Raw genomic sequence first — 25330 nt, forward strand, 5'->3', positions numbered from 1 at the left:
GCCGCCGGGCTGGGGAGAGGCCGGCTGCCGCTGGGAATTGGAGATTCAGAGAAGCTCGGCTTCACGTATGGGCACACAGGCGGAGGTTAGTGGAAGAGATGGGAAGATACGTCTAGATTTTAGGAGATGATTCGAGAGACAAACTGCCACACCGCTTTGACCACGTGAGTATGGCAAAGACTTGCCGCTTTAACCGGTGGAGAGTAAGATAAAACTGTAAACTCAGATAAAAAAAAAGAGCCTTCACACCAAACGCTACTAATTGGCTGCTGCCGGTAGCCGGTCACCCAATCTCTCGGGAAAAAAGGATGTAAAGAAATCATTTAAAGGTAAAGAAAAATAACTATGCACGTGTCGCTTCAGAAAGGTATGTAACCGGTCAAAAATTCTTCATCTACAGTTACCCGATTAATTAGGGAGCGCAAAACTGAACAACTTTTATATAGGATATAATATAATGTAAGTGTTTACCTCTTCATCCTCAATACAAAGAGGTATAAGCTCACTTTTGTCATAGTTTATTCTCATCCCTGAAACTGGTTCAAAACAAGTCAGCACCATCTTGAGGTTTGATGCTAAAATAGGGTCTTTCTCAGAGAAGAGAATGGTATCATCTGCATACTGAAGACAAATAATCCCTCCAGGGCAGAGATTGGAGCAAAGACCTCGGATGAGGTTTGCATTGGATGCTTTAATTAGCATCCTGGTTAAAACATCAACTACTAAATTGAAAAGAAGAGGGGAGAGGGGGTCTCTCTGTCTAAGCCCTTTACCAGTCACAAAAAAAAATCCCCGTATAATTATTAAGTTTGACTCCAACAGAGCCCTATGTAGTAATGGCTTTAATCAAGGCTATAACATTGGGACAAAAGCCTCTTTTTCTGAAGGATGTCTAAAAGAAAAGCAACATCAACTTTATCAAAAGCTTTCTCATAATCTAATTTAAGGACAAGGCCCTCTTTCTTTTCATGCACTATTGAATGAAGAACTTCATGGGCAGTCACCACACTCTCCAATATGAATCTGCCTTTGATGAAGGAAGACTGATTAATGGAGGTGATGATGCCCATAATGAGAGCAAGCCTGTTAGTCAGGACTTTAGTAAAGATTTTAAAACAACAATTCAAAAGGCTAATAGGCCTGATTTTTTTCATACTACTAGCATCAGGTTCCTTTGGGATCAAGGTTAAAATAGCAAAATTCAATCTAAAAATGTCAAGGTTTCCATCATGGAAATCTTTGAACATAGCCATGAGATCATCTTTCAACATGCCCCAAAAATGTTGATAGAAAATAAAGGGCAACCCATCAGGGCCAGGAGCCCCATCTGAGTAAGAGTCAAAGATAGCCTTTTTGACCTCCTCCTTAGTAAAAGGACCTTCTAAATCTCTGTTCTGGTTTTCAGAAACACATTCATCACTAGAGAAAAAATTATCAGCTAGCCTATATCCAGAGGGCACTTCTTTTTAAAAAAGGTTTTTATAAAAAGAAGTAGCCAGGTCAAGCATGCCTGCCTCGTTTGTGATAGGTCCATCAGGCCCATCCAGAGAGTGAACTAGCATTTTCCTTCTCCTTTGGTTAGCAACAGAATGGAAATAAGCCACCTTCCTTAATATCTCTATCTCTAGATCTTTGTTTAGCTTTCACCTCCTCTTTCAGCTAGAGGTTATGCATTTCAGCATAAATGCTTTTTAACCTGAGGAGCTCTGCAGGAGATAACTCCTCAGTTTTAGTTTTGATATCTAAGATATCATATTCCTCCATCAGGTCTTTCTTTAAATTCCTGAGTTCAGATTCTATATTTTTACTCCAACCTTTAGTCCATTTCCTAAACCTCCTAGTTTTTTCCTGCCATATATCAATTGAGGAACCTCCTCTGACATGAAGTGCCCAATTTTGTCTAGCAAGAGTTTTGAATTCTTCCCTCATGAGCCACCACTTCTCAAATCTAAAAAGAGGGGCTCTGGGTATATAACCACAACCAGATTCCCACAGAATTGATGTGTGGTCACTCCCCATTTTGGGAAGAGCTCTAATAGAAGCTAATGAAAAAAATGATCAAGCTCAACATTACAGAAAACTCTGTTAATGTTTGACATGATTAGATTTTACTGGTTGTTGCCCTAACTAAATTATCTATTACCTAACTTAACTTCTAGGAGACTCCAAATCTCCACCCAGACATTAAACTTATCACTCCATCTATAATCAATGACTCCATTACTCTTATCTCCCTGGAATCTAACCAAGTTGAAGTCACCCCCAATGATAGAGTAACCCTGGTAATCTAAATAGAGGATATGTAATTCTGAAACAAAGGCCTCTTTCTTTTCCTCATAAGAGGACCCATAAACAGTAACAACCCTAAGGATAAGACCAGAAGTTTTAATTTTTAAAACAACTAATACTGAGAAGCTTCTTACTTCCCAGCTAATGACATCAAAGATCTCAGGGTCCACACCAACACATATGCCTCCTGCAGAGCCAATGGCTGGTAAGGATGTCCAAGAAAACATTTTATTGCCAACTAAAGAATTAAGATAGTTGTCAGAAATAGTTTCCTTTTTGGTTTCCTAGAAACCAAGAATATTAGGACTATACTTTTAGAAAAGCTCAATCAAAACACTTTTCCTACCTGGGGCTTAAATACCCTTTGGATTCCAAAAGGAGGAAATTGCATATACGAGCAACACTTGGGGCAAACCTTGCGCAAACCAGTGACTTGAATTTGATTTTGCACAAACCAACGACTCTACATGCAATTCATTGTATATCGCTGTAATGATCAGATTACAATGTCAAAACAACAAATTTGGCAGCCATATGTGGCTTGGTGTGTGCTCGGCGTGTGCTAACCCCATGGTTGACACTTGCTTTGCTCTAGATTTGCCACTTCTACAATTATCTAAAAAGGAGAAAAGGTATGCATAAGGGCATTGAACAGGAAATATGTCCGTTTGGTCAATCTAGATAGGGCAGTGGTCCGACGCGTATTTTTTAAATACTATATATATATAAATAATAACTTACATAGGGAAAAAGACATAAATAATAAATAAACTAAAACCCTAGCTAAAATTAGGATTTGCACCGGTGTCGCCTACGCCTACTCGTCGTCGTCCTTGATGGTGACGACCAACGACAGCGACCACGACCTTGATGGCGCAGGCACCAGCGGCCGTACATCGCTTATTGCGGTTGTGATGCTGATGGCGCAAAAACTCATGTATAGGCCTGCCACCTAGGTGCAAGCCACATCGTAGTGGAGTTGCTGGCATGGTGGATTCATAGAAGCGTGCTAGCTATCCCGTCACCGGTGCGGTGGAGTCATAGCGGCGTGATGGCCGCCCCGTCGACGAGGCGGTTCAACCTTCACGAGGGCAAACTTGAAGAGAAATCGAGAAGATTTTTTCTTCCAAAATTATGGGCGGCGAAAGTGCGCGCTGTAGTCACCTACCGCGTAACTAAAGTTGCGAGAGTAATTAGGGGGCAGGCCTTGACCACGGGACCCTCAGCGTAGGTGCGGCCCTCGCCGTAGACACCTAGTGCTGACGGTCGGCTCTACCCCTCGGCGTAGGCTGGCTAGCGGCACCGTCTGTTTGATAGGCATTGGTTATATGTAGGGAGGCGAGGGACTGAAACGGCGGGAAAACTTGGCGGGAGAGAATGGGTGGGAGAGAAACAACGGGAAAACTTGCCGGGAGAAAATGGAGGAAGAGAAAGGGCGGGAGAGAAAGGGCGGGAAAGTTTGGCGGGGGTGAGGCTATGCCGAGGGTGGCCGTCGGTGTATAGGATAGTTGTGGCGTCACCTAGCGGGAAAAGTGGGAGAAAAAAGAAAAAATAAAGGGGGAGGCTATGCCGACGACAGCCCTCTCAGACGCCGTGACAGGGCCATCACGACCTGGCTAGGGTGGTCCGCGTGCTCAGGCCTACGCCGAAGGCCACAGAGGTGCCAAGGGAAGCCATCGGCGTAGCCCGGCATACGCCAAGGGCTTTCTGTACGCCGTGGGGATTTTCGGCGGGCTGGCCTGGCCGGCCCATACACCGACGGCCCTAACTTTTGGCCCTTGACGTATGGCCTAGCCGTTGACACCTCAACCCACTGCTGTAGTGCTCCTTTGTTACCTGTTAGGCTGGTCATAGTGGGGAGTAACTTAGACTAGTAACATATGTCATGTTACTAGTCTAGGTTACTACCTTCATAGTGGGTAGTAACTTATATGTGGTGTCATGCATTATATCATTTATTATGTTGTAGACTCATCTTGCCTTGAGATATGTGATGTTATGGTAACATAGCTAGTTACCACCCCACTCTCTTTCTTCATTTATTAGCATGCCATGTCACCAAACTGCCTTGAGATGTGTGATGTTACTAGCTACTCCCTCCGTCCTAGTTTCTAAGTCTTATTCCCAAAAACTATTTGTCCCATAACTCTCACCTCCTAGGCATAATTTTATTTAATGTGTGAGAGAAAGGGGTTGCATGCACCAATGAGGGAGAGAAAGAGAATGCATGCACCAATGAGGGAGAGAAAGGGGCTGCATGCACCAATGAGAGAGAGAAAATGAGACCCAATCAACTAATATCTTGGGCCAAGATATTCAAAAATTATGACTTACAACCTAGGACGGAGGGAGTATGTTACTCCCACTATGAGCAGTCTTAGATATGTTGTTAAACTATTTAATCTAGCCATTACACCTCGCAACAAGTTACACATAGAGTCACTGATCTCTGCAAAAATAAATTGGAGTGACTGGTTTACGCAACGATTGCCCCGACAGTTACTCGTATATGCAATTTCTTCTTCCAAAAGCAAATAATCATTGGAAACTATATGAGGGTAGATTTCGGAAGAACTCCCACCTGGCTGAAGCTTCCGACAGTTTTGCCTAGAAGCCCCTTCAGTTCTCAGATTTACATCTATGCTCCTTGTCCACTCTCTTCCTCCTCCTCCCTTCTCCTCGTTCGGCTCCCATTCGGAATCGCATCCCCGGCGCCCGGGGATCCCCCAGAAGGGCAGATCTACCGGACTTGCGCAGCGCCGCGACCCCGGAAGTTCAGGCGCGGCCGCACCACCGTGGCACGCTTCTTTCGCCTCCTGTTTCGATCGGATTCGTTGAGGAATCGGTGGGATACGAGCAGGGCGGCGCAAGGCTGGTTCGCCGGAAATCGGGGGTAGGGGAGGATGATACTGCTCCAGTCCCCGTCCAGGTTCCTGCTCCAGATCCTAAAAGAGCGCGTCCTCAGGTACGTCTCAACACAACCGATTTTTCTTATGATACCGTATATTGTTCATGCGAGCATTCTCGTTGCAGTGGCGACAAGGGCGTGGACATCGATTGCCACACGGTGGAGTTCGACGATGTGCGGTATCATATCCAGGTTATTACTCCATTTCGATGGCTGTCTCAAGTTTTCCGGCCTTCTTTTCTTATTACAGAACTTTTAATACCCCCTCCGGCCCTAAATACTTGTCGCAGGTTTAGGCAAAATGTAGGCTAAAATATGTCTAGGTTCATTGAACCTGCAACAAGTATTTAGAGCCGGAGGGGAATAACATGATGTTCATGTGGTTAGTACTGAAATGTTGTTGTGCTAGTAAGGGTTCGTTTGCTATCTAATTCTTGTTTTGTAAACCCTGATCTGCTCGATCTTCAAGCGCTACAATTCTAAGCTGAAAGTAAAGTTAAATTTGCTCAATATTGGAATACTTACATTGCTATTGTTTGGAACCAGTTGTTTGTTCTGTTTTAAGAAGTTCTCATCATTTATGATACTTTCAATTACTAATATACTGATGGAAATTGGATTTCTTCTGCAGTTTTCTATGAGGAACACAAAGGTAATGGTGTTATCGGTGGCATTGCCCCTTGCACCTCCTGAGGCAATTCTGTACGACGGGCTTCCACTTGGTGCTATCGATGCTATAAAAGCGGCTTATGGGACAGTGGTTCAAATTCTTGATCCTCCAAAGGATGGGTTTGATCTCACAATGAAGATAAACTTAACAAAGCTTCCGTCAGATGAAGGTTCTAGAGTTCCCTTTCCAAGGTTATCATTGTCTTGTTGTGTTACATGATCAATTAGCTGATGGTATCTACCTTAGATGTTATCCTTGGCCAAAATAATACATTTGGTGCGATTGATGGTTGGAAACAGCTTCGCCTTTTTACGTGTAGTTATGCCCTGGTCCCTGGAGATAATAATGTTCTGAAAACGTCAGATATGACTGTACAACACTCTCGATTGCCCGAAACTTTGGCGATGCAGATGTAGTTTGCCTAGATCATCGAAGCAGCTCTTTTTTAAATGGAAGAAAAATAGAACTCCCCTTAGTTATTATGGGTTCTTAAGTTTCCAGTGGACTTGTTTGTAGGAGCTCAATATTACTTCGGTACTACCTATATATCAATTCTGTCGTTGCACCTAAGTCAAGTCATTTGCGACTTAAAAATTGTGGTGTAATTTTGTTATAATGATGCTGAGTTTCTGTAGTCATTCTTTATTGTTAATTTATGTAGTGCAATTTGATAAGTTGTGAACTCGAAATTTACCATTCTTCATGATTGAATTGCACTATTTGTTGCAGACTTGTTCTCCTGGACAAGGGAGGTGGTAGAAGTATAATGTACATGTTTTTGGTTTTGGTCAAACCTGCCAAATCATAACATTCTACTGACTAGTGATATTGTCCAGTTAATACATGCTCTCATTTGAATTTTTCATCTAACTAGCTATTACCTTTCCTATGTTCCAGAGCAACGGAATGCTCTCTTGACGCAAATTGCATCTGTAAGAGAGGTTGTGCTGGGTGCACCGCTGAAGCTTCTGTTGAAGCATCTATCTTCAAAGACAATGGCTCCTGACGTGGATAAGCTGGTTGCCCTTGTTCACCGTCCTAATGAATCATTCTTCCTTGCTCCCCAGGTATGACTATGAGATTAGCCATCCCAAATCTAGGTATACTACTATCAAACATCATTGTTTTCAAGGCAAATTACACCTACGTGAATTTGTTGGTAGACTTTTTTTAGATCACTTCTGTATTTGATGTTTAGGGCTGGTTCTGAACTTCTGATTCGTATCTTCTGCATATGCACGTGTATAATATTAATTGTTTTCCTCAGGCAGACAAAGTTACGATTGTGTACCCAATGAGGTTCCAGGACTCCATTGATATTGTCTTGGCGACTTCATTTCTGCAGGTACTGTGGACACTCTTGCAGCTTTTTCAGCTTCACTTTCATCCTATGTTTGATCTTTTCTGTTCATCCATAGTAAACCGATATTTAGGCTTTCAGTTACTGCAGTCATTTTATGATTAATGAACATATTCAGTATCTTAAATTAATTTTTGTGAAGCTCAAGCGAAATTCACTTTTTGTACACATAGCTATCTTATGTGAAGTCGTTTGGTAAACCACAATCTGCTGGGAGCATTCTGCTGACTTAAAAAAAATGGTGATGGTTATATGTAGGAGTTTGTGGAAGCAAGGAGGACTGCTGCACTAAATAACGCCCCTTCGTGTATGTGGTCTCCAGCACCTCCTCTTGAGTTAAGGGGCATGAATGCCGATGCACTAAATGCAAATGCCGGTTTTGTTACTTTTGGTAATGTGTATTTCCCACCATAGTTTTCATGTTCTTTCAAGATATCTATTTTTCTACACGCAAAAAAAAAAAGTATCAATTTGACTGATGACTTTCCCTTGAGTTATGGCAGTTGTTTTCCCTCGGCATGTTGAGGGCAGAAAGCTAGACAAAACAGTTTGGAGTTTGTTAACTTTTCATGCTTATGTAAGCTACCATGTAAAGGTGAGATCCTTATTTTCTGGTTTAATTTTTATCTAGTTAGTGTGATCGATATAGCTGTGCATACGATCATTCATGTCCGATTCATGTATGGCCCTAACTCTTAACCGTGAGATGGTCCAACATGCAAAAGACATACGGCTTGATTTAGGTGGCGTACACACGTCGGATGAATATCGTTGGACGTATAGCACTGTTCTTAGTGGATCCCTGGAATAGCTCTGAATCAGTCAGTAGTAGCCAACTTGCAGATTTCCCATCGTTTGGTGGATTTGGCTGCAGAAGTTGAAAATTCGGTTATCCCTGTTGGATTTCATTTTTATAGCCTATTATAAGTTAAGAAAAAGGCTTTGACCGACTATTACTGCATTAGTAAATAATTTTTGTAACGCCATGTCATTAGATTCTTATTTGAAAGAACTAATGATGTAATTTCTATCACACAGACAACATATTAGAAGAGTGATTGTTGGGAAAGCCTTGTCTTAACCTTAGAAAGAAAACACATGCTTTCGCTTTTTTTAAAAGTTTTATTCTTTACCAAGAGTCTAAGATCCCCCAGGTTTTGTAATGTAAGCTAATCTGGATGAGCCCGGAACCACTACATATACATGAACTTTAGTCTATTATGAACTTGCAATACCTAGATAGCCCAAAAGTGGTGTTCTATAATAACTTTGCAAGCACTCAATAGTTGCTGTTCTTCTATCAGTGTTCCGAAGGATTCATGCATACCAGGATGAGGCGTAGAGTTGAGTCTCTTATCCAGGTAAATATAGACATTATACTGCATTTCCCCATTCTAAAAAATGCTTCAGTTATTAGATAAGGTTGCTGAATTTATTCAAACTTCAATTGTTCAGTACCTTTCGGATGAGCAATTATAGTAGCAGATCAACTGTGTTACCCTACAGTTTATTTTAATTTAATGGAACCCGCTATGATTATAATGTTACCCTGCTATCAATTGTGTTTTAAGGAAACCGTTTATTCTGCATAGTGTTATGTGATACTAAAATGATATTATATCATCTCATGCTTTGACTGCAGAATGAAATTGGATATCCATTAGTCAGCTAAGCCTGCTAGAATGAAACAGCCAATGAAAATAACACTGCCATAAATGTGGAAAATGAACAAGACTTTGAATTTGGAATGGGGTGCATCAGTAGTAGTATTATTAAAGAAATGTTACATCGCTAGTGGTGGAACTGCCTTAATTCGATGTGTGACAAATATTTCAATCGTTATTCAATGCTCCTTAAGGGGCAAGTTTGAAATTAAATTTTGAGCTCTTTGAGATCCAGGATTATGTGCAATATAGGGATCATGTTCATGAAACAATATAATGGTTAGCCATGGAATATCCCATAAATAACATTTATGTCTTGGTTGACCTGCTTATTGGTGCAGGCTTTGGACCGTGCAAAGTCCGATGCGGAGAAGATGAAGAAGTTGGTGCATGGGGGATCTTTTAGAAGACTGGTATGTTCTGATACCCAACTTCTATTTTTGAAAAAAATGAAACCCTAACGTTTCCTATGTGGGCAACTTTCACTGATTCGAGTTCTCTTCCCACAGAGCTTGAAGAATGAAGGCAACTAGCATCATTGAAGAAAGCAAACATTTGATTGTCGTGTAACTTTCTATGATGGGTGCTACTGGTAGATGACTTCTTTTGAATTCCGTAAGCTAGAGTCGCAACCGTTGAAACAAAACCGGCATCCTTTTGTTCATCACTTGTTCGATCTGAGAGGGTATTGTACTCCGTATTTGTGGTGGAAACTTGACTTGAGGAATAGGCAAAATTGGATCGATCTTTGTATATCTCACGGCTTATGTCCTGACGCTATTTTTTCATTTAGTTCTATAAGGTAATGGGTGCTTACGCAGTGTAGACTTTTGGCTCCTGGCCACCTGTGCAACTGGTATACAAAAATTAAAAACAAATTCGTAGTATCACAAAAGATTCCCGAAACAACTATGCATGCAGATTTCAATCAACGGCTTTAGAAATGTAAAAATGCTGCCAACTTTTCTTTCCACACGAATTCTAGATCAATTGAGATGAAGAATTAAGTTAATTGTAGGAGGATGCTTTGACCGTTAGGTTTGCATTTTGATTTGTACATTTTTTTGGGATATGATTCATGCATATGAGAATTTGTGCAATTTCGTATATATTTTTCCTAGTTGTACACGAATTACGCATAAAGTTGGAACATTCATAGTGTGTATTAGAAGAATCCATGACGAAGTTGTTCATTCGCGAGCTGCAAAACAATCTGAGCACAGTATCTTTATTTGAATTTTATAAGTTATTTTATTTCTGTTTAATTATATTTTGAAACTTTACAAAAATATGTTAAAACATGATTTAATACTAAAAAATAGGTTACAAATCTATTAGAGGCTCGTATATTTAGATATGCCTGATCCATATTGTCACTCCATGTTCCAATCGACGTACTTTTATACTCATGAGTAATGTCGTTCATTTCGGAAATGCACTTTTGATCCCAAGTGTAGATGCTCCTTTTATTCAAAAACAAAATTTTAAAATTTTAGAAAATTCGGGAACAAAATTATGCTCATATATCTCCACATTCTACATGCTCACTTACTGTTTCATAACAAATTAACATTTTTCGTGACCTGTGCAAAAAGACAAACAAATGCCTCTCAAAATGCCTTGTTTTAGCACCAAATTTGTCTTTTTTTGCACAAGACATAACAATTCGGTTTTTCGTGAAACGACTTTGTGAAAACGTAAAATATAGAGATATATGCTCAACATTTTATTTTGAAGTATTTTAACATTATTTAATATGTGTAAAATGCATTTTCAATATAGAGAGCATATGCCCACGGCAGCAAAAACACCATGTCCCGTTCATTTGCCCAATCTAGGGCTCTCATAAGTAGTAACACTCTATCTGTTTTCTTTTTACTTGTGGGTACACTAATACCTACTATTTTACGAGTTATCAATTTTTTCTATCAAATGCGCTATCAATATTCGTAAAATTGTGAATAATAACCGTCGGATGATATATATGTATCATTGAGTTATGAGATTTTTTTCTCTTAATGTGTTATCTATTTATGTGAAATTGTGAATAATAAACGTGGATATGGATGTAGATATGGATTTATACCCTTAGATACAAGTACAAATAAATTTTTATAGAGATTAATCAAAATTTAAATATATGTAAATTAACTTTCATGGAACATAGATAATGGTGTTTTGGCACCCGGGATCATATGCTCCCGGTTTTTAAATTGTGTTTTAAATACACTTAAAATGTAAAAAAAATCAGACATAACTTAATGTGTGCTCTGAAATTCTACATGCTAACGAAGTCTTTACACGAAAAACTGACAGGTTTAGTGTCAGTGTAAATTTTTTGATAAGGTTATCTACGTCATGCTTTTTTTTTTCTCTTTTTCGCAAGTCACAAAAATGTCTCTTTTTCGCAAGTCATAAAAATGTACTCCCTCCGGTCTCTTGTAATTGACTCGAATTTAGTATAACTTTACACTAAATTTAAATCAATTAAAAAAGGAAAGAATTTACACTAAATTTTAGTCAATTATAAAAGACGGAAAGAGTAGGTTTTTCGAAACTCATGTGTGCACATAGAACGTTGATACGTATTCGATTATTTTAATATTTTAAAATATTTTTTTCGATGGCAGGACCAGAAGATAGTTTTGGTCTAGTCGCAGTCCATCTATCTAGCAGTAGGACGAAGCTCTGGTAGTGGTAGGGCGCATACGAGCAGGCCACAAATTCTTGGGGAGTATTTACGCTTCAACTTGCACGATTTCTTGGAGACGGGCGTGATTTTATTACGCAAAACTCACAAACAGCAGTCTACATATATTATTGCCAGCACCCCTACGCGAACACTTACAAACACAACGCCCACACGCGCCAGTCCCCCAACGCTAGCACTAGTGCGCACCTACCACAGTCACCCCATGCCCATGGAGCACCGGAGCATGAGGCTACGGCTCACAAAGTCACAACAGATCATGCACCGGTGCCGGTGGCCCCGGAATCGCCGCCTTGTCCCGGCTCCTTCCTGGCGGCGAAGGTGCGGTCGTCGACCTTGCGCGACGCGGCGTCCTCCACCTTGTCCTGCACCTTCTCGATCTGGATGTTGCCCTGGTCCTCCCGCGACCTCAGGTCCGTGCGCGTGCGGTTCTCGCCGCCGCCCACCGACTCGTACGTCGTCGGCGTCGTCTGCCCCACCGGGTGCGCCCCCTGTGCTCCCGACATCCTGCCTGCACTCACTTTGCTGACTCCTAGCTTGGACTTGTTCTTTGTTATCGGTTTGCTCCGGCGAAGATGGCTGCCGTTGTGTCCCGGGAGAGCGGGCCGGCGTATAAATAGCTGAGCTGCCACGAGCACGACTGCCGTGGCATCGGCGCGTGGCATGGCGACGTGGTGTCTGCGTGACACGTGGGTCGTCAGCTCTGCGCGGGGGGCGTCGGGGTTGGACGAGTGTCCCGCTGCCGCGCGCAGCTCAGCCAGCCGAGGCGCCGGACGCGTCCTGCGGCGGTACGTCTCGCCGAGCCGTGGGCCTCGCACGCCCGCAGGGATAAGCTTCAACTCGGGTCAGCTGGCGTGTTTAGGATAGTGGTCGGCGTGCCCGCCAAAACCACCTGGTCTGTGAGACTGTGACTGCTATCCGGCGATCGGACGGTATACTGAATTTCAGAACTTATTCAGAACGCAGATTTCGTGCTCCCGAGCTCTAGTGCTCTTGGTTAGTTCAAAAAATTCAAAACCATATCTGTGAGTCTTAAAAAAACTGAAAAAAAATATTCGGATGTAGTTCATGAATTATGCCACAAACGTGTAAAATATCAATTCCAAATACTTGGTATTCTGAGCTGTAAAAAAATAACAAAAATGTAGATCTGTAGAAGTATGTTTCAAATCCCCAAATTTTATTAGATTTGTCATTTTTGTGTAGCCCACAATACAAAGAATTTCAAGTCACGATTTTACATGCTTGTGGGATACAACACTAACTATGTGCAGAATTATTTTCAGATTTTTTTCAAACTTGTAAACCATGATTTTAAATTTATTTAAACGACGAGAGCACTGGTGCTCAGGAGCAAATGATACTTTCCAACTTATTCAGGGACTTTTTATGGGAGTGATGTTTTGGCACATGGGAGCATATGCTCCCTTTATTTTGAAATACATGTTAAGCACATTTTAAAATGTCGAAAAAATTAAAACAAAAATTTCGCACGTACATCTTCATGTGCTACACGCTCACAAAGTCGTTTCATGAAAAATCGACATGTCATGTGGAGTGTGTAAAAACGACAAAATTCGGTGCTGAAACAAAGACTTGTCATCACAAGATAAATTTTCTCTTTTTCGCTTAGACTACAAAAAATATCATTTTTTCGTGAAACTTGACGACTACACATATATTATGGAGATGTACATGTAAATTTTTTTATCAAAATTTTTTAACACTTAGAAATATGTTTTTATGCTAGAGGGATCATACGCACCCGGGAGCCGAATTGAGTTTCTCTCCCTTTATCAGAAACACTTTTTATTACATTCTCATATTTATCAAGAAGCTGATCTCCCGGCAATTGCTTTGAAAGTTCTGCAAGAAAACAACTTGTTTGCTCCAATTTGCTGCGAAAAGGGATCCTCGACGTTGCGGGCAGCCGCTGCCCCATCTGCGACGCTCCTCTCGAAACCCCAGCCCACATCATGTTCGAGTGCGGGTTTGCCCACCGGTTCTGGGCCACGCTTGGCGCGCCGCCGGACGCCGCTGCCACATCGGTTGCCATGGCCTCCGTCTGTCCCCTGCCGGCCACGGCCCCCCTCCACACTACGTCGATCATGCGCCTGCTCTGCCTTTGGCATCTCTGGAAGCACCGTGGTTTTCAACGGGCTTCTCCTCTCTCTCTCTCCCTGTCTCGCAAGAATTGCCGAGATGATGCGATTCTCTGGCGCGCGCCTGCCTACCGCTGGAGCACCACGCCGACGTCGACATGTGGCTCACGTACCTACTCCCTATTCGACTGTGATCCCTTTATGTTGTTGTTGCTGAGATCACCCCCACATGTTGGGTGTTGTCTCCCCTTCCCCTGTAACATGCTGCAAAAACCCTGGAGTTTCACCCTTTCCACAGTGATGAAATGATATATTCAGGTGGAAGCCTTTGTGCTCCTCCCAGTGAACACTCAAAAAAAAAATTATGTTTTGGGTTTACCAAATTTCAGCATTGCCTTTACTTTGGAAACTGGTGCTTCCAGGTTTGGATTGGGAGCTGTTATCAAGCAAGAAGTAAATCGTCTAGCTTATGCCGTAGAAATGTTGCACCGTCCACCTATGAGGAAAATCCTTGGCTATTATTCAGGCTCTTAAACGTTCGCGTCCGCCATGATTTCCTAGGATATAATAAGTTGATCACAAAGAAGAAAGACTCTAGCTCAGGGCATGCGAGAGAATTGTCAGTAGCATCCAACGCAAGGTGTTACTTATGCTTCTGGAACTTCACTCTGGAATACAAAAAAAGGCAAAGGGAATGTTGCTGTTGATGCTTTATAAAGAGTAGACATTGCATTACTAGTTACTCCGTATATTTCAACCGTCACACGAAACTGCATAACTGAGTGGAAAGTTCTTACGAAGTTGATTCTCAGTGTACATCTGTTTTGGAGTCAGTATTAGTGGATTCCTGTAGCAATCCTAATCACGCGCTGCAATCTGGTATCCTCAGATACAAAGGAGATATACGTGGGAGCGGATGTCTTCAAAGCACTGAAAGTGGAGCTCAGCTTATCATTTTTTTTAAACGGAGGCAAAAGCTTTGCCTCATCCATTAATTAAGAAGAGGGTGTTCGGTTTTTAGGAGAAAACCGGACGAAAACCTACAACAATCGAGCCAAGCCCACACAAACAACACACCCACATAGACCACATAGTGACACCAACAAACACTGAACACGACACTCCAACGCCGCGCCAAAAAGGACAGGCCACGACATTGGAAGACACCCGTCAACTAGTTGCGGATCCAGGGAAGGCAACGGCCAAGGTGGCGAGAAAGTCGCAAACCTCTCTGGCGACGATAGCTCCCGGCACCGTTGGCAACAACCCAGACTCAGCCGAGGGAGAGACCACAGCGTCAACATCACCACACTTCTCAAAGGCAAGTGCCTGACATGGTGGAGAAACCACATCCGAGAACTCGTGTGAGCCGGTCCTCACTTCCTCAACAGGAGCAGGTGTAAGCACACCACCACACAACTCCAAGAGCTCGGGCATGATCTGCATGACCGGAGCCTTGATCGCCGAGCACACCCTAGCACGAGGAGAGAAACACCCATGAAGGCCCGCTCCACTCGCACCCACTTTGCCAACATCAGGCAGAACCAAAGACTCGACAGGAGTCCGGGAGATCCTACCCAACACAGCTTCCGCTCGCTCTAAGAAGCCCCCAATCGCTAGCATCCAGCCGTGCAAGGAAACCACAGCCTCGTGAAGAGGACGGACGGCCTCCTCAAAGAACTCAGCTTGCTTCTCCAAAGCAGATTGCGTATCTGCCGGGGTCAAAGAGCCAATAGGAGCGGAAACAACTGACGCCCATGACCGATGACGAGGCGCATCGGCTGGGGGCAAGACCTCAACCTTCCGACGTGGAGCCTTCGCTTGGCGAGGCGACGACGCGACAAGCCCTGCCAACAAGCTGAGAGGCCGCCAAGCGTTACAACAGTCACATGCCCGATGACCGTTCTCAAGGCATCGAGAGCATCTGAAGGGGTCACAACAAACTGCGGCGCGGTGACCAGGGGCAAGGCACCTGCAACATCTACCCTTGAGCCAAGCAGGGATAGGACGGCGAGCAACTAGCGGGGATGGCAGAGTCGGACGACACGGGGGAGATATACGTGGGAGCGGATGTCTTCAAAGCACTGAGATTGTTTTCCAAACACTAGTGTTTGGAAAACAATCTGAGATGCGTGGTATCCTCTGATCCCAAGAAGTTGACAGCTTTGGATTTCTTCAGCTTAGGGCCGCGCTTGGTTGCCTGGCCTGATTCATGGCTCACTGGTGCAGCGGTGCAAGCACATTTGCGGTCCAGAACGAGCCACGTGCTGAAATTGGCGTGTTGTTTGGTAGGTCGGGCTGCACCGGCTAGGCCAAAAAGTACTTTCTGTTTGTTTGCATGCATGTTGACTGCCAAAACCCACCGGCGGGCAGCGGCCTTGTCAACACTGTAGAGCCGGGGGGAGCCTAGAGCTGCGGCTGGCTGAGACCCCTCCGAGCGACGGCCCGCAATGCTCTTCTGGTCACACGCGGCGTTGCGAAGTGCAAGGGCGTGCCACCTGACCTATACCGGTCGGGGAAGGTGATGAGATTGCCTCGCTTAGTTTCTGCGGGGCATACATGTAAACGTTAAATACGAGCCTCGATCGGCTCTCGGGTAATCTCGTGAATCGGCTCAAAGAGCCGATCCACCCATGATCCGTACGGGGTGTACGAATACTTGGTGGTCCTGCTTGATCAAGATGAAGCTAATGAGATCTACGACGATGTAGGGTTTTCACCACATAATCGGATCATCCTACTCCAGAGTTGGGCCGAGATGGCCACGCACGGTGCTCGTAAGCCGATCCTAAACAAGGCCAGAAAACCAACATGAAGTTGATCCTAGGAACATCCCGTTTAGGACTTGCGAACGCCACCCTACGTGCCACAGGATCCTCCCCCTTTGTAAGGCCAAACTATTGCGAGATATTAAACTAATCCTTGTAGAACAAGGAGCAATCGTAACGGATCAGATCTACTACATAATGATCAAGCGGGTGCCGCCCCCACGCCTGAGATAGGCGTGAGGACGGCTAGATGTGCAAGGGTTGCACTACGTAAGCATGCTTAAACGAAGAACAATGCTAACCCTAACACATCTAATGATAACTACGTTGCTCGCCATCAAAAGCGCTTCAGTACGAGCAACGCATGAACAACGTGGGGCTTGTGCTTGCCTAGATCGCAAGATGCGATCTAGGCAGCATGTCGCTTACCCGATAGAAACCCTCGAGACGAAGGAGTTGGCGATGCGCCGAGATTGGTTTGTTTTTGGGGTTGAACGTGAGTTGTTGTTTATTCCATAAACCCTAGGTACATATTTATAGTCCAGGGGACTTTCTAATGCGGGCGTGCACTAAACCGTGCACGACTAAGATTCTATCTCTAAACTAAGATACGATCTAATATGTTACAGATACACGGGCAATTAAGCCCAACTTGGTAAAAAGGCCGATCCACATACTTCTTCTATATATATTTCTTCACACCCATCTTCGATCGCGGCCCACCTCCGACTTGGTCAAATTCGGTGATAACACATGCCCCCTGGTTTTGGAATTGGTAATTCCAAAATCACTCTGCTTTCCTTCGTCGGGTCATGTCGTGGCAGAACCGTCGCAGTATTCCTCATGATGATGCCTTGCCTTCTCAACTTCTCTGCGTGACCTGGCAGTTTTTTTTTTTTTCTTTTTTTAGGCACCACTTCCTCGGCAACTGCTGTGGCATTGAATTTCCACTATATCCTCCTTCGATTTAACCGCTCTGAACAGTTCTTCTTTGTATCTCCTCCGCACTAGCACTCCAAAAACCCTCCCAGCCACCATGTCTTCCTCCTCCTCTGCTCCATCGGATCTTGCTAGCCAATCCTCCACGTCCCGTGAGCCGACGCCGGAGTACGACGCGGCGGCGGTTCACGCGGCCAACACCCGCCGCGCCATTGCGGCGGGGGAGGAATCAGACCACGACTTCTCCGCCTGGTCCGAGGACGACCAGTCCTTGACGGACGGGGAGAGCGACCTCCGCTTCCTCGCCGTTGGGGAAACGGAAGAGGGGAGTGACGACGACAGCTTCTCCTGCGACTTCACCTCTCCCGGGGAGGAGGAGGAGCAGGAAGAGGAGGAGGAGGAGGACGACGACGAGGGCTCCTCCGACGAGCCGCCGGCCAAGCGGTTCTGCCCTTGGCCGGGCAATCTTAGCGACTCGACGGCCGACGAGGACGACGCTGACGAAGAAGATGAAGACAACGAGGGCCCGGTCGGCGGCCATTGGAGCGACGACGAGCCCGCCGGGAGCAGCGCCGATAATGGCGACGACAGCGACGACGAGGGCAGTGACGGCCCATAGATAGGACCTCTAGAATAGGGCCAGTAGTAGTAGATGGGGTAGTGGAACCCCTAGTATTCCCCTTTTGAGAGCAATTAGCTCCTTATGTAAGAAATCTCCTCTTAATCAATGAAGAACTTTTCCCCCAATCTTGATTTTGCCGATTCCTTTTAATTGAGCCGATTCTCTCTTCTACTGACCTTGCCGATTCGTCCCCTTTGCCAATGCGTAATGAGCCGATCGCACCGCATCGGTCCTTTGAAATTCACCCTTCTCTTTTTCAACCGATGATTTTCTAAATCTGGTGGAAGGTGCTGGACTTTTCGAAACAACCTTCGAATTTTTCCAACCAAACCAAATAATCATTTTCAGTACCCATCATTGTGAAGAGGGTTGCAATGAAGGATCAGCCGATGGAATCCTCATCGGTTCTTAAACAGAGTATCCACTAGGTCTGTTGCCCCCCGAGTCTCAGCCGATGTAAAACAGAGACGAGGAATACGCGCATGAACTGTGTAGACCTGGGCCTGATTGTGTGCGGGGAAATTCCTTATGTAGCGTCGGCCGATTTGAACACAAATCGGCCTCTCTGAGCGGAAAGCCTTCAAGGTGAGCTGCCCCCCGAGTCCTTACTCGAGGCGAGAATGTGCCACAGCCGATCCTCTTTCTTCCTCTGATAGCTGATAATCTTCCGTTCCAGCTGTACTAACCCCACAGATGGATAATCCTCGCACAACCAGAGTCGATGGCTACGCATCGGCTGTTTCTTGATTCTTGACATGCTGCTCCTGACATTGTTCTTGAAGAAATTTCCCTTGAGTCGATGGCCCTGCATCGGCTTTCATGTCCTTAAGTCGATGCCTCGCTTGCATCGGTTGTGTTCGAAAATTTTCATTCATTTTTTTTTTTTTACGGCCGACCTGTGTATCGGCCCCCATATTCCAATAACCATCAACAAAAGATGAGATGCTTCGTTGTATACCCTCATATTTCCATATACCTGGGCGCCCCCCCGAGCCGATTCTGTCAAGAAAATTGATGGTATCGGCTCTGTTGAACCCAGGCAGAAAGGTAGGTGAGGACAATTTTGGCCGATTGCTGGAATCGGCCTCCACGTTGCTTGTTCGTTGAAGGTTTTGTAAGTCCCCTTCGTAAATTTTTCGGGGCCGATCACAAGGATCAGCCTCTCCTGGTTTGCCCATTGGTTTGATCTTGCTACTTTGTCGAGCTGGATGAAACCAACCCAACCTCCGACTTGATGCGCCTGCTGTCGTCCACCTTGTGTGCTCCGTAGAGTCGTGGAGCGCTACGCTCCGTCGGCAAGACGAGTACCATGTTTGTGCCAGCCGATGTCTCATCATCGGCTTTCCTCTGTTTAGGCGCCACTCCATTTTCCGTGGACGACCCTCTTCATCCGGGGTTCGGCTGAACCTTTGCAGCCAGATCGGGCCGTGCCTTTCTTAGCGTATGCAGGTACAACCTTTCGGCTTCCTCCGGGCCGCGCAATCGCTGAACCCTGCGCTTCGGGAACGGCTGAGTCCGTCGGGGCACCACCTTGGCCGGTGGTACCTGTCTTCTTCCACTTCTCCCTCGTCTTCGAATCTTCAAGATCTGCCCAGCGAGGTGACTCAGCACGTTTGCTTTGTGGTGGGAGAGGCCCTAAGCGCTCGAACACGGACACGTTGGCTGCCTCCTTCTTTTTCTTATTGCATTCGGGCAATTGCCGATTGTGGGCAATCGGCTCATTCCTGAATCCCAGCGAGTGTCCGAAGAAGGGGCAGTCCCAATGCTCGGCGTTGTCGTCTTGCTCCCTTGATGCTTCCGTGGCATAGCGCTCATGCTCCTCCTCATCGTGATCCTGCCGACGATATCTTCGGCTTCTCTAGCCAAACGATCTTCTCTATCACCGTAATAGGGTCGCCGGCGTTGACCATATCGATTAACATATTTGTTGAGGAGGTGATCGAGAGAGGGGTCGCTGATATCTTATATTCTTCACCTCTCCCTACGTGACGTAGCGCTTGCCATCATGACGGAGCCGATCGCATGGGGCGGCCTCATCCGTATCCTTGCTTTGTGAGCAGCTGCCCTCATCTTTATCTTTGCCGAGTGGTTTCCGAGGCCCTACCATGTTGATGCTGAACGAGGGGCCTGGGCTGGCAACCTTCGGGGTAGGTGATTCCTACCATGTTAACGGCGGGGAAGGGTTGGGTGTCGACCTTCATGGCGTGCTTGGTTGAAAATTAGCCGCCCCTTCTCTATCGCCGCTTGGATGTGCGACGCCACACCGGCGGTCGTTGGTGGCATGGGAAGCGAGTTGTGGAATTTGCGGTACGGCTTTCCGTTTAGCTCTTTCGCCGTGGGGAACTTGAGACCTTCAGGAACCGTCAAGCTGTTTCTCCTTGAGCGGGAGGTCGAAGATTTGTTCGAGTCTTGGTTACGTCAAAATCAAATCCCCAGGCGGCCCCGGTGGCTTTACCCATTTGCGAGGCCACGGGGGTTCCTCCCTGAGTCCACTCAGCCACTTGCTATCTCTTGGCCTCCCGCGGGCACTTCATCCTCCTCCGTATCGACCATGACTACTGCACGCTTGAACTTGTCTTGGTACGGGTCGGGGTGGCGCTGTTCATATGCCGATAGTTTCCGAACCATGTGCGCCGGTGAGGGATAATCCGCTTGGGAGGCCATGTCCTTGAGCTGTGTTGCAAGGCCTGCTACGCCAACTCGGCTGCTTCCTTTTCGGTTATACGAACCGAATAACATCGGTTCCTAAGATTCCTGAAGCGCTGGATGTATTCGTCACCGTTTCCCCGCGCTTCGACGTAGTTGTGCTAGATCGGCAATGCCGGACTCGGAAGCTTACGTATGGTATTGCATATGGAACTCGTTCTTCCAATTGCTTCCAAGGCTGGATGGAGTTCGCTGGTAGAGAGGTGTACCATCCAAAAGCCGATCCCGTGAGGGACTGTGAAAAGAGCCTCACGCGTAGCTGATCCGACACCGAAGCCGGTCCTAGTTGAGCCAAATATCGGCCGACGTGCTCGATGGAGCTGGAGCCATCGATCCACTGAATTTGGAGAAGTCGGGGAGCCGATATTTAGGTGGCAGCGGGATCATCTCGTAATCGTCGAGGTACGGCTTGGAATAGCCGCCCGCCCTTCTCTCCGGCATCATGCCGACCTGGTCTCTCAGTATGGTACTGATCTGATCCGCCGTGCTGGCCGTAGGAGTTGCACTCTGAAGATTCGCCGGGGTGGCGTACTTGGCCTGCCACGTTTGCTTTTCCAGCTACGAGCCAGCTGCAGGAGCTGGGCTCGGGAGTTTCGTCGGTGTGGCGTATTTAGTTAGCCACGTCCGCTCTGTCGCCGACGTTCCTCCTGTCTTCGCCGGAGTCCCCGATGTTGTGGCCTGGTTTGTGAGTGCCCGGTCACCACAATCCGGCACATACATGCATGCGTACCCATGAGGGATCTCCTTAGGCGCCTCCATTAAGAGCTGGTAGTCACTGGGGTCGCCACCAATTCTGTAGACGAGGAATGCCGGTGTAGTCGGCACTTCAGCGAGTGCTGCCAACGCAAATGGCAGCGGTGGACGGGACCTGGAATGGCAATTCTCCTTGATGCGTCCCGAGAGCTGGTCCGACGGCGAGTGCGGTGGCTCATGATCTCTGGATCACGCGCGGAGCGACACGCTCCGGCACGTTAACCAAGTTCTCGAGTGGCGGTGTAGCGAGTGAGCCACCGGGTAGTTGATCTCCTGCCGCGAGACCCCGGTGCGTTCCTCCGACGGGGAAGAAAGGTCTATCCCATCGAGTGCACCTTCCGGTGAGAACCCCTTCCATCCGATGCCACCGAACGGGTTCTCTGAAAAGAGCCGATGAGGTCGGCTTCGAGGGTAGCCTTGATCTCATTGTATTGCTTCTTGAGGTCGTCAGGCAGATCCTCGTAGGTGGCTGGCGTGCCGTCCGCCATCTCGGATGTAGATGGCGATGTGGTTGATGTAGACGATTGTCCCACCGGGCGTGCCAGAATGTGTTGGCTGCCAAAACCCACCGGCGGGCAGCGGCCTTGTCAACCACTGTAGAGCCGGGGGAGCCTAGAGCTGCGGCTGGCTGAGACCCCTCCGAGCGACGGCCCGCAATGCTCTTCTGGTCACACGCGGCGTTGCGAAGTGCAGGGCGTGCCACCGACCTATACCCGGTCGGGAAGGTGATGAGATTGCCTCGCTTAGTTTCTGCGGGGCATACATGTAAACGTTAAATACGAGCCTCGATCGGCTCTCGGGTAATCACGTGAATCGGCTCAAAGAGCCGATCCACCCATGATCCGTACGGGGTGTACGAATACTTGGTGGTCCTGCTTGATCAAGATGAAGCTAATGAGATCTACGACGATGTAGGGTTTTCACCACATAATCGGATCATCCTACTCCGAGGTTGGGCCGGATGGCCACGCACGGTGCTCGTAAGCCGATCCTAAACAAGGCCGGAAAACCAACATGAAGTTGATCCTAGGAACATCCCGTTTAGGACTTGCGAACGCCACCCTACGTGCCACAGGATCCTCCCCCTTTGTAAGGCCAAACTATTGCAGATATTAAACTAATCCTTGTAGAACAAGGAGCAATCGTAACGGATCAGATCTACTACATAATGATCAAGCGGGGTGCCGCCCCACGCTGAGATAGGCGTGAGGACGGCTAGATGTGCAAGGGTTGCACTACGTAAGCATGCTTAAACGAAGAACAATGCTAACCCTAACACATCTAATGATAACTACGTTGCTCGCCATCAAAAGCGCTTCGATACGAGCAACGCATGAACAACGTGGGGCTTGTGCTTGCCTAGATCGCAAGATGCGATCTAGGCAGCATGTCGCTACCCGATAGAAACCCTCGAGACGAAGGAGTTGGCGATGCGCCGAGATTGGTTTGTTTTTGGGGTTGAACGTGAGTTGTTGTTTATTCCATAAACCCTAGGTACATATTTATAGTCCAGGGGACTTTCTAATGCGGGCGTGCACTAAACCGTGCACGACTAAGATTCTATCTCTAAACTAAGATACGATCTAATATGTTACAGATACACGGGCAATTAAGCCCAACTTGGTAAAAAGGCCGATCCACATACTTCTTCTATATATATTTCTTCACACCCATCTTCGATCGCGGCCCACCTCTGACTTGGTCAAATTCTGGTGATAACAATGCAGCAAGCCTAAATCTCGATGGAGATGATATTAGGCCTGTTTGGTACCATCCAGGCATGTCTAAGATTACCTCTTCTCTACCACGGGTAGCCTTACCATGCTCTCACCTCCCATCACACAGAAATCACAGTTCATGATAGTTGCAATCAGTTCACAAAATCATCCCTAGCTACTACGAATGATAGTTCATAACATGTTGCTCCCTAGCTACTACGAATTGCAGTTTATCATAACGGGGTCGATCAACATACGGGGATCGAAAAGGGTTCGAGAAACAGGGGATCATAGGGGTTCTTCTTCTTCACTTCTTCTTTACTTCTTCACTTCTTCTCAGATGGTGGTGTTGCCTCTGGCTTCCCACATTGTGTCTGCCCACTCTTGCCTCTTCACCTTCCAGGCATCATTGTCGTCTGCTTCCACGCCATGGCCGGTCTGTACTTCATCAAAAGTGACAACGCTCTTCGAAGAACTCATCCTCGCCCCAACCTAGGATCCAGTTGTGAAGAATGCAGCAAGCAAGGACCAGTTTTACCTGAGTGTCAAACATGTGGAACGGTTTCTGGTCAAGGACCTTGAACCTGTTCTTCAATGCAGCAAAGGCCCTCTCAATGGTGACTCTAAGGCTTGAGTGCCTGAGATTGAACAACTCTCTCGCATTCAGAGGTCGGTGCTTCGCAAAGAAGTCGTTGAGGTGGTACCTTGTTTTCCTGAAGGGAGGTAGAATTCCAGGTCGGCATGCATATCCAACATCTCTAAGGTAGAACTTATCATCAGGGATTTGCAAGCCATCAGGCCTTGACAAGCTGTCGGCCAGGATGCTCACATCATGAGCTGAACCCTCCCACCCAGCAAGCACGTAGGTGAACCTCATATCGAAATCCACAGCTGCTAGAACGTTCTGGCTGGTGTAGTGCTTCCTCTCGCGGAATGCTGCAGACATTGATCACGGTACCTTTGCAGCGACATGAGTACCATCAATAGCACCAATGCAATCATGTAAAAAGATTACCACACAATCATGTTTCTGATACTAGCACACATGTGATAGGTAGAAGGAACATGATTTGGTAATCACCCTGAAATAGGGGAACCACTTGTAGCTGTTCTTGATCTTGGTTGGTGTGTCCATTGATGCTGGCATGATCATTTCACCTCTGAGCTCCTCGATGGCATACAACACCTCCTGGAAGTACCAAGAGATAGTCTCCGTGGATCGCCTGAATGTGTTATGGATGACTCTGAACCTTTGGTTATGACCGACGACATGAAGAAACATTGCGACTTGTTCTTCGACAGAGGTGTGGATGCTATCAGTCAGCAGTCCTCTTTCCCTGAACGTTTTCACAAGTGCATAGAAAGGACTCTTCTCATCTGTAGCATCTGGATGGCCTCTACGTCGTTGCAGTTGTAGATGTTGTTTAGGTTGGCAATTCTCTCCTAATCTCGTTGTAACATAGGTCCGTAAGTCACACAAGGATAAGCAGCATGCCTAACTGCTCTCTTGTGCACCATCAGGATCCAGGCTTGTACGCAAATGATGAGTGTTGCAGCGTGATGCATAAGCTGGAGTTGGTCGGTCTACTAAAACAAGATCTATGCATTACGAACGGTCTTATCGAACCCAACCAGTTCTACGAACATGAATCGAACACTACAGTAGAGCAGAGGATTTTCCCCTTACCTCCGTCATGGCGGACGATGGACATGGCCGAAAGCCGCCGCAGATGTGCGCAAACTCCGCCGCGGCTGGAGAAGAGGACCCTAGTCCGTCGCCGGAGACCGAAGGGAGATGCGCGCTACCAGATCTGGGTCGCCGCCGCCGTCGGTGCGAAATTTGGAAGAAGTGAAAATTTGGGAGGGGGCTAATGGAGAGGGTAACCGAAGAGGGAGGTTACCCCTACCTTTGCCGCGCAACGCCGCTGGGATTTCGGCTTCTCCCGCCATGCCGAGGCGAAGCTCCCGCGCGAACGGCGTTGTCGATTTTCGTCTCGTCAGGGCCTGGCACTGGAGAAACTGTCAAACCGGATGTTCCTCCGGGACCTGTCCCAGAGGTGCTTTAAAACCCGTGCTATGCAACAACGCGAGTGCGCCCAGGGAACCAAACGGCCCGAATAT

General features: G+C 46.5%; 2 protein-coding genes across 2 annotated transcripts; one reads left to right on the forward strand and one right to left on the reverse strand.

Annotated features, from left to right (window-relative positions):
- Window positions 1–4890: 4890 nt before the first annotated feature.
- Window positions 4891–9663, forward strand: LOC124702858 (actin-related protein 2/3 complex subunit 2A). Its single transcript, XM_047235031.1, has 10 exons — window positions 4891–5254; window positions 5323–5389; window positions 5829–6036; window positions 6765–6934; window positions 7135–7212; window positions 7486–7618; window positions 7731–7822; window positions 8532–8588; window positions 9233–9304; window positions 9401–9663. The coding sequence occupies exons 1-10, from the start codon at window positions 5193–5195 to the stop codon at window positions 9422–9424; spliced, it is 963 nt and encodes a 320-aa protein (XP_047090987.1). The 5' UTR covers window positions 4891–5192; the 3' UTR covers window positions 9425–9663.
- Window positions 9664–11722: 2059 nt separating this feature from the next.
- On the reverse strand, window positions 11723–12244 carry LOC124698802. The gene has a single exon (XM_047231223.1). It carries the CDS (start codon window positions 12105–12107, stop codon window positions 11859–11861), a length of 249 nt encoding a protein of 82 aa, XP_047087179.1. The 5' UTR covers window positions 12108–12244; the 3' UTR covers window positions 11723–11858.
- Between the last annotated feature and the right edge of the window lie 13086 nt (window positions 12245–25330).

This window comes from Lolium rigidum, chromosome 3, assembly GCF_022539505.1.
Source record: "Lolium rigidum isolate FL_2022 chromosome 3, APGP_CSIRO_Lrig_0.1, whole genome shotgun sequence".
Taxonomy (NCBI): Eukaryota; Viridiplantae; Streptophyta; class Magnoliopsida; order Poales; family Poaceae; genus Lolium; species Lolium rigidum.

What these genes read in the sequence shown, in the direction of transcription:
- LOC124702858 (XM_047235031.1), top strand. Translation starts at nt 5,193, where the DNA reads ATGATACTGCTCCAGTCCCCGTCCAGGTTCCTGCTCCAGATCCTAAAA. An exon ending in CTAAAAGAGCGCGTCCTCAG is followed by an intron (nt 5,255 to 5,322) that starts GTACGTCTCAAC and finishes TTCTCGTTGCAG; the next exon opens with TGGCGACAAGGGCGTGGACA. An exon ending in TGGCGACTTCATTTCTGCAG is followed by an intron (nt 7,213 to 7,485) that starts GTACTGTGGACA and finishes GGTTATATGTAG; the next exon opens with GAGTTTGTGGAAGCAAGGAG.
- LOC124698802 (XM_047231223.1), bottom strand. Translation starts at nt 12,107, where the DNA reads ATGTCGGGAGCACAGGGGGCGCACCCGGTGGGGCAGACGACGCCGACG.